General features: G+C 52.0%; 1 protein-coding gene and 1 long non-coding RNA gene across 2 annotated transcripts; one reads left to right on the top strand and one right to left on the bottom strand.

Annotated features, from left to right (window-relative positions):
- Positions 1-545: 545 nt before the first annotated feature.
- LOC125134113 (uncharacterized) lies at positions 546-7091 on the bottom strand. The gene is made up of 2 exons (XR_007136559.1): positions 6812-7091; positions 546-895 (listed from the first exon to the last, which is right to left on the bottom strand). It is a non-coding gene; the product is annotated as an uncharacterized LOC125134113 (long non-coding RNA).
- MT4 (metallothionein 4) lies at positions 1782-4452 on the top strand. Its single transcript, XM_047793001.1, has 3 exons — positions 1782-1883; positions 3604-3669; positions 4195-4452. Exons 1-3 carry the CDS (start codon positions 1853-1855, stop codon positions 4284-4286), a joined length of 189 nt encoding a protein of 62 aa, XP_047648957.1. The 5' UTR covers positions 1782-1852; the 3' UTR covers positions 4287-4452.
- Positions 7092-8316: the final 1225 nt, after the last annotated feature.

Genomic DNA, 8316 nt, shown 5'->3' on the forward strand with positions numbered 1-8316 from the left:
TCTTCCAGTGGAGAAAGGGAGAGATTGGGGCAGCTTCCTGGAATAGTGTGATCGGCAACACTTGAGATGCAGAACTGCTCTGCGGCAAGTGGGTGAGAATGGCAGCTTGCAGGGGAGGTGTGAGGCCGCAGCATCTGGCAGGCACTTTATATAAAACAGAAGAGTCAGCTGCCTCGATCAAAGAATGAGGTTATGATGGAGACTGGGGGGGGATTCAACCTTCCTCCAAGTCCCCTCTTGCTTCTACCTCTCAAGAAATGACATCTGAGGGAGTTCCCGTCGTGGCTCAGTGGTTAACGAATCCGACTAGGAACCGTGAGGTTGCAGGTTCGAGCCCTGGCCTTGCTCAGTGGGTTAGGGTTCCGGCATTGCCGTGAGCTGTGGTGTAGGTGGCAGATGTGGCTCGGATCCCATGTTGCTGTGACTCTGGCGAAGGCCGGTGGCTACAGCTCTGTTTAGACCTCCATATGCCGTGGGTGTGGCCCTAAAAAGACAAAAACCAAAAAAAAAAAACAAAAAAACCCAAAATGGCATCTGAGCTCCTGTCTCGTCAAAAGGTGAGGATTTATTTGGGTTCAAGGTGACAGGGAAAGGAAAAACATCTGATGGGAGCCAAGGCCTGGAGGTGGGGGAAGTTCGAGGCAAGGACAGGGAGCCTGCGGTCCTTAGGCTTCAGAGGAATAAGAAGATGGGAGTGGTGGGTGGAGAGCTTTGAAAGCTAAGTTGAGCTTGGACTGCAAGGCTAAGACGTCTGGGGTTGTTCCGCAGATGGTGGGAGCCACTGAAGATTCTGGCAAGAGACGAAGTGGCTGATGCTGGTTTTAGGTTTAGGGCTGTGACTCCTCCTGATGCTTAGGAGGTAGAGCAGTAGTACAAGGAGAGGTCCGCATACCACCTGGCGGACACAGTTAAAAGTTAGAAAGCAAATAGACAAAGTATGTTCTACCCTCCCACCTTAACAAAGAGTTTTATCACAACCTAGAACACGAGGTGCCACATCTGCCCGAGTCCCCAACCCCCCATCTGTGGCCCACCTCCCTCCTCTCCCCACAGCGCCTTCCCCCTCGCTCCCCTGGGGCTGCTCAGCCCCCACATCCAAACTCTCTTTGCACCGCCAGCCGACAGCCACCCCAGCCACTCCTCAGCCCTAGAGGGACACACACTGGCTGCGCAGCTGCCCCTGGAAGCCTGGGGAGAAGGACTGAGCAAACCCTTAGAAAGCAAGAGGGCTTGGGATGATAGAAAATTCCAGAATCCAGGACGTTGTGTGTGTGGTCTAGAAAGAGAGGTTACAGGCTCCAGGTAGGCACCTGCCCCTGACTTCTGGGGGTATGGCCAGGACGGGGCCTGAGAGGGGCCTTTCTAAAGTCAGGGCCCAGGAGAGGGGCCCCCACCTGCCCATGGTGAGGGCTTTTATAGTCAACAGGGGAGAAGGTGTGAGACCCTGAGCGGGAGGCAGCCCCTGTGAAGGAGGGAAGAGAATGGTAGACAATAGCCTGCCTGAACTCAGAGACGGGACACAGGTAATTCCCAATCCGAGCACTATGACTGCCATTTCAGCCTGAGCCTGGCTCTCTGACACCCCAGCAGGTGGGGGGGTTCAGCCACCCGCATCCCTTGGGGAAAGTCACCCAGGTGACTCTATTGCTCACCCTCTCTTCTATCCTCCTTCTGCCTGCTCTTCCCAACCCCCAGCCTGTCGCTGGGCCGTGTGCAGGGCGTCTGGCCCCGGGGAGAGGTGGGGTGAGCCCAAGTTGACACCCACACGGCTATAAATTGGGAGCCTCTGGCGACGGCTCCCTCAGCCTCCCTTCCCCACGCTGATAGCACAGAGCCTCACAACGCCTGGACCATGGACCCCGGGGAGTGCACCTGCATGTCTGGTGAGTAAGGACACTCACCCCAGGATTCGGTGACCTCTCACCAGCTTCCTACAGGGAGCCTGTGGAACTGTGATTAATGCTCCTTTTCTTCCAATTAGAAGCACCAGCGGGGTTCGTCTGAGACCCGCTCTCTGTTGGGTACTAGCTTGATTTGCCAGGATTAATAGCCTGGGTTAGGAATGACCATGGGGAGACCCTAGGGGCAAGACTCTGGGGGCAGCCACCAGGGCGGGGGAGAAGCCCAGGGCAACCTGCTTTTGGTCCATTGCTTCCAACCACTCTTGACATTATTTCTGGGCCTCAGTTTCTTTATCTGCAAACTAGAGTTACTCATCCCCAGCTGCCCACCTCCCAAGGCTGCTATGAAAGTACTAAAATCACAATGCATTTGCAAACATCAGGGGAGTTATAAGAGGTGTGTGTGGACCTCTGAGTGTGAAACTGCTTAATTCCACGGAAGTATGTTGGCAGGAGGAGGTGGGGGGGGGGTGTTCAGAGCCACCCTGGGTTTTATGGCCTTGGGAAATGGCATCAAGAAGGCTCACCAGCCTCCCGGGTCCCAGCAGGACATGTCTGTCCCACAGATTTGCCAAAAAGGCAGAAGCTTCCGGCATCTTGAAACTCAGAACAATAAGTGGGATGATTTTTTTTTTTAATTAGATGGTTTTATGATACAGAGACAAGTTACAGCTGTGACTCTCACATCAGGCTTGTCTGCCCTTCCTTCTACCCACTCATGGTTTCCAGTTTTGCCTGATACCTTGAAAAGGTGAGGAAGGTATGAAAGGCTTTGACAGTCCCCAGGGGGCCTTGGACTTGGTGGAGTTGGCCTAGCCTAGGGGTTCTCAAACCTGATTGTACATCAGAATCATCTGGGTTGCTTTTTAAAAATACAGTTCCCCAGAGTTCCCGTCGTGGTGCAGTGGTTAACGAATCCGTTAGGAACCATGAGGTGGCAGGTTCGATCCTTGGCCTTGCTCAGTGGGTTAAGGATCCGGCGTTGCCATGAGCTGTGGTGTGGGTTGCAGACGCGGCTTGGATACCGAGTTGCTGTGGCTCTGGCGTAGGCCGGTGGCTACAGCTCCGATTCGACCCCTAGCCTGGGAACCTCCATATGCCGAGACAGCTGCCCAAGAAATGGCAAAAAGACAAAAATAAATAAATAAATAAAATACAGTTCCCGGAGTGCCTGTCATGGTGCGGCGGAAATGAATCCGACTAGGAACCATGAGGTTTTGGGTTCAACTCCTGGCCTTGCTCAGTGGGTTAAGGACCCAGCGTTGCCATGGGCTGTGGTGGAGGTTACAGATGTGGCTCAGATCTGGCATTGCTGTGGCCGTAGCGTAGGCCGGCAGCTGTAGCTCTGATTCTACCCCTAGCCTGGGAACCTCCATATGCCGTAGGTGAGGCCCCAAAAAGTACCAAAAAAAAAAAAGTTTCCCTTTCCCCACCCAGATCTATGAATCAGACTATCTCAAAGGTTGGCCTAGGAATCTGCATTTTTAACTAGTACCCCAGGGGACGCTAATGCAATCCCCCCGTTTCCGTCCGTGGACTGTCTTGGAACCACTGGACCATCTTCTTGGCAGCATCTTCACCCTCCTGTCCAGCCACTGCCCAAGGACAGCTCAGAACCCCTGTCACCGGGACCTCCTGCAGCACACCTATGTGTCCCGCTCTGCCTTGGTGTTCATGTCTGTGGCTCTGTCCTTTCCCCTAGGAGGAGTCTGCATCTGTGGAGACAACTGCAAATGCACAACCTGCAACTGTAAAACATGTCGAAAAAGTAAGTGTGGTGGGGGCGGGACCGCTGCTGGCCGGGACCTCGGAGGGTCTCTTCTCACCGTCCTCACCCCTCCAGCCGTGGTGGGACTGAGGGGCTTCTCGATGCCTCCCTCCCATTTGGGAGAGATCTGACATGAACGTGGTGGCCCCCGGGCTGCAGCGCATCTGGCGACAAGGCCATCCATGGCATTGCAAGGGTTTGGATAGGAAGAGGTTCCAGCCGGCCCAGTGGAAGAGGGGATGGAGCGCTGGCCTGGCCTCATGAGCCCTGGGATCTGCCACCATCCAGTGGCCTTGGGCCAACCCCTTCCCCATTCCGGACCTCTGATGGATTCTGGGTGAACCCTGAGGTCCCTTCCAGCTCTAATGTCCCACAACTTCTTGTCCCTGGTCTTCTACTCTTGTGGATTAGAGTCTGCGTGTGGCCTGCGCTTCTTTTTCTACTTCCTCTAAGTGGCAAAGGGGCAAGCGGGTAGATGAGAGTGTAGACTTAAAGCTGATCTATCCAATCTCCTGCCCCTTTCAGGCTGCTGTCCTTGCTGCCCTCCAGGCTGTGCCAAGTGTGCCCGGGGCTGCATCTGCAAAGGGGGCTCAGACAAGTGCAGCTGCTGCCCCTGAAATGCATCCATCAGGCTGGGGACGAGGCCTGGGAAGCATCTGTATAATGCATTAATGGAGAAGTTGGAATGATTGTATAATAGCTTGTGCTTTTTATATATTTGCCCAAGTCAGGTGTTGATAACATTCCTATAAAGTGCTTGGAGCAATAAAGTTTTCACTTGTGGTTGTCTGGTGGCTCAGGGCACTGTTTTACCCAAACCCACAGGACCAGGAAGAGCTGACCCCATGCAGATACAGAAGGTGCCAGCCTGCACCCCTTCTGCAGATGGCTGAGAACCCTGAGATCCTGCTGCTCTGCCTGAGGGTTTTCTCCTGCAGCAAGAGCTTGCTTGATGCATGCACTGGGCAGGCGGACCCTGGGAACAGCCCTCAACTGATGACACACAGGAGTTAGTGGATTATTAGTGCTAGCATCTTTAGCCTTACAGTGGGACTCATCTGAGTCATGTACTACACTGTCCCCCTAGGTCCTCAGCAGCACGGAACTCCAATAGCCCACAGAGGTAGCCTGCTTATCACTATACTCATTGGCTTTCCTCCTTCCCTGCCCCACTTCTCCATTCTCCTTCTAATGCTTCCTGGGATGCCCATTCAAAGAAACTACTTATACAGGGTCTACTTTGGGGGTAACCCAATCTTAGTCAAGCTCTCCTGGAATAGAATTGGCTCGGAATGCCTTGTGTAAGTGGTGCTGTTTAAGGGATTTTGCACGGAACCAGCCAAGAACATGTGGGTCTTAGAAGACCTAAAGAAAATCTCCAGGGTGAAGACACGGAGGGCATCAGCTGGTGTAGTTTTCTGAGTCCCCCGTTAGCATAGGGTGACTGCAGACCCGGACGTTGATGTTCTTGCGTTTCATGGACGTCCATGTAAAGAGATACTGAGGTCTCGGTTACATCTTCTCCACCCCCACCCCCAGATTGCTGCATATGTATCAGCGCTTTCACTCCACTAGCACGATTCCGATTAATCTTGATGATGATAAGTGCTGCAATTATGCCAACACTTAAGTGCAGCAGCCCCCATGCTGAGCACTGCACACACACGTGCTCCTCCCACAATGCCTGCAATAGCCCTGCAAAGTGTGGGTGGGGTGGAAGAATCCCTGATTTAAAAAAAAAAAATTTAAAATAGGTCTTCATACTTGATGTACAAAACACAAGAGATTAAAAAGGTGTAAGACTCCTTCCCACCTTTGCACCCCAGTACGCCCCTCCCCAAGAGGGCTGTCACCACTAACGGGTGTGACCTTCCAGGGATATTCCATGGCAGCACAAGCCCAGATGGCACATAGCATCACACACACATGCACACAACGTAACCTGGGAAACTGAGCAAGTGTTTTCTCTTATAAACTCTCTGCCGAGTCCTTTTCTTCCATTTCAGAGAGAACAACAGGTAGGTGGAAAAATTAAAACCTCAAACAATAGGAAAATAAGGTGACAGAAGAAAAAAAAATGGATAAAATAAAAGGGTTAAAGAAAATACGGGAGACATGGTTGTTCCTGTTGTGGCTCAGCTGATTAAGAACCCGACTAGTATCCATGAGGATGTGGGTTTGATCCCTGGCCTTGCTCATTGGGTTAAGGATCCAGCATTGCTGTGAGTGGTGGCATAGGTCACAGGTGCAGCTCAGATCCTGCATTACTATGGCTGTGGCGCAGGCTGGCAGCTGTAGCTCTGCTTGGACCCCTAGCCTGGGAACCTCCATACACTACAGGTGCAGCCCTTAAAAAAAAAAAGAAAGAAAGAAAGAAAGAAAGAAAGAAAGAAAGAAGAAAGAAAGAAGAAGAAAGAAAGAAAGAAAGAAAGAAAGAAAGAAAGAAAGAAAGAAAGAAAGAAAGAAAAGAAAAGAAAAGAAAGAAAGAAAAAGAACATCTGGGAGACAAAGAGAATATTCCACTCATGTTTCTGCCACAGTGGCGTCACCCAAGGCTGCTGAAGGCTGTAACTACATCTTTTGGTGTTTTTCTGGTCCACAGAGCCGAGCACTGTGCCTGGGACCACTTGAAGCAGGGGTCATCAACACCCATAAATATTCACTGACAGCAATGAAACTTCCTTTCCTTAATAACACCCATACCAACAACCTCATTCAACCTTATGCACAATCTTAGGGAATTCATAGCCCCCTCTCCAACCCCGAAGACTCTATGGTCCACATGATCTGCCTCTTGAATAAATAATCCAATAGCAGATTAAAATACTAAACACTTTGGACCTGCCAGGCTCTGGGTCCAGCACCATCCATGCATTAATTTGTCACAACAGAATCCCCTGGGGTCAGTACTCTGATCAACCCCATCTTACAGATAAAGAAATCAAGGCACACAGCATTTAAATGATTTGCCCAAGGCCCACCCAACAGTTTTGTAGAACTGAGATTTGAAGCCAGATCTAAGAGACTCCAAGCCATGCCCTGAGAGCAAGCGGAGGTGCAGAAACAATTTCCTGGGTGGAAGGCTATGAAAGCAGCAGTTCCTAGAGGCTGCCCTGGGGAGGATGCGGAGATTCACACTCACCCACAATGCTGCCCTCAGCTGAGCAGAAGGTAAAGTCCAGCTCTGGATGGTGTTCATTCATGCTGCCAAGGCGCTGAGACCAGGGCCCGGAAAAGGCCAGGAGCATCCTTCTCCACCACCAGCCTAGGTCAAGGTGACCTAGAGCCAGGAGCCAGCGGGAATGAAGCCTTTTCCAAGGGTGTCCTGTGGGGATGGGCTCAGTCAGCAAAACAAGGAGCAGGACTTCCTGTGTGCTTCCCGGCACTGGGCACTCTCATAACACACACTGTCATCATCCCGGTTTGGAAATCGTTGGGGACCACCCTGGGAAGGTTCCCCACTCTGGCCATGAAATGTGTTTTAGACACAGCATCATGGTATGATGGAAAGAGCTGGGCCTTGGGAATCAGACACTCACCCTCCCTGGATGCGTGACCTTGACAAAGTCATTTACCCCTTGAGGCTCAGTTTCCACATCTGCGAAGTGTGGCTCCCTCAGAGGGAGAAACCATAGCAGAGGGTCTATGCGCTTAGTAGGTGCTCCATAAGCAGGGCTTCAGAGGGTTCCAGCCCTTCTCAGGCTTCTGTTTATGAATCTCGGAGAAGGCCCCTGCCAAGTCACTCTCTGTGACGGCAGAGCTCTGGGCCCTGGGAAGGACATGATGATCCCTTCCAGGGGACAGGGAAGTCCCTTGTGTCTCCAGCGAGCAGGCAGATCACCCTCGACACACACAGGGGTGCCCTCTCACCCGAATGATAATAACACCAACAACCAATATTTATTGAGCACTCTGAAGCCTAACGAGTACCAAGCACCGAGCTAAGCAGTTTATAAACATTATCTCACCGACTCTGCACAATCAGGACCACTTAAGAGCTGGACAATCAGGACCCTGCTATGGACCCCTTGCCTTGGAGGGTCTGTCTCTGGCCTCCTCCGCAGGGGTGAGGAGTCTGAGGATCCAAGAGGACACATCCACCTGGAACTCTCATACCTGTCCCTTCCCCATCTCCATCCCACCGACTGGACAGGGCTTTGAGTAGCTGGCACCAATTCCAGGATCTGTTTGGGCCTCTTCCTCAGGTCGGCCCTGCCTGAGGGTGGACCATACCATCAGCCTGTGTACTCCCAGGCCTAGGGGATGGCCAAGGGGCAGCTGCATTCAGGGATGGGGGCTGTGTGGAATGGGGCCAGGGTGGGAAGAGAAGGGGTGAGCTGCAGACAAATCCTCCATTTTCGCCTCTGCCCCAGGCCCAGCAAGTGTTCAGGGAAGGCCTGCATTAATTACCCTGGAGAAGAACTTTGTTATAACCCCCCTTTACAGATGAGGAACCTGAGGCTCAGGAGAGTCCATGGCCTGCTCAGTCACGAGGCTTGTGCTTTAGAGAGCCTGTCTATCCAAATACACCAAACACAAGTTTATTAAAGAATACGTGGGGGGCCTCTGTCACTCATAATATGGTATTTGATCAGCACAGTCTGATCAATTAACCCTAAACATCTGCTTTTGTCCCTAACACTCTTT

The sequence above is a fragment of the Phacochoerus africanus genome, chromosome 8 (assembly GCF_016906955.1).
Source record: "Phacochoerus africanus isolate WHEZ1 chromosome 8, ROS_Pafr_v1, whole genome shotgun sequence".
Lineage (NCBI taxonomy): Eukaryota > Metazoa > Chordata > Mammalia > Artiodactyla > Suidae > Phacochoerus > Phacochoerus africanus.